Source organism: Austrofundulus limnaeus, unplaced genomic scaffold (genome assembly GCF_001266775.1).
Source record: "Austrofundulus limnaeus strain Quisiro unplaced genomic scaffold, Austrofundulus_limnaeus-1.0 Scaffold2944, whole genome shotgun sequence".
Classification (NCBI taxonomy): Eukaryota; Metazoa; Chordata; class Actinopteri; order Cyprinodontiformes; family Rivulidae; genus Austrofundulus; species Austrofundulus limnaeus.
Window position 1 is genome coordinate 14,395 of NW_013955346.1, and position 692 is coordinate 15,086.

The 692-nt window shown below is 36.6% G+C and overlaps 1 protein-coding gene across 1 annotated transcript in view; it reads right to left on the reverse strand.

Annotated features, from left to right (window-relative positions):
* Positions 1-692, reverse strand: part of slc25a11 (solute carrier family 25 member 11) — a gene marked incomplete at its 5' end in the record, with an annotated part of 1,898 nt that continues 1,206 nt past the window's right edge. The window contains 1 exon segment of the mRNA XM_014000332.1: positions 1-374. Coding sequence (XP_013855786.1) covers positions 219-374 — 156 coding nt within the window.

Genomic DNA, 692 nt, shown 5'->3' on the forward strand with positions numbered 1-692 from the left:
TAAGATTACAAACTGTTTATTATCAGTCTGTTACCATGGTAACCAGGTGAGAACATGATGGGGCGGAGTCAGTCCTACAATAAGACTTTATTAACAGCAGGAATCAAAACAACACCTGGATTGAAGCTATTTTACATCTTTTACAAAAACTGTGTGTTACAGTTTGTGTTGGTGTGTGTGTGTTACAGTGCGTGTTGGTGTGTGTTACAGTGTGTGTGTCAGCGGTCCAACACGTAGGTCTTGTAGAGGCGGTTCATCTGCTCGAGGAAGATGAAGGTGAGGACGGTGTGAGGGCCAAGGCGAGCGTAGTATGGTGTGAAGCCCTTCCACAGAGAGAAGAAGCCCTCCTTCCCCACCACTCGCACCAACACGTCCTGACACACAGGTGAACACAGGTAAACAACAGGTAAACAAGGTTATATTATCAGATATGATCAGACTAACCTACACATTATCTCACTCCATCCTTTATTATTATTTACTTACATTTTTAATTTAGGTACATTAATTAAAAAACACTTCAACAAAAAAAACTAAAAGTATCTTGTTTAAATTAAAAACAGTGATGTTAATAATAAATAAATCTAGTTTTTATTTTGTTCAGATGTTTTATCAGTTTAAGTCCAACACTCATGTCAAACTGAATAAGATACAAACACAATTCAATTTTCATTGAAATTATTTTAAAATAA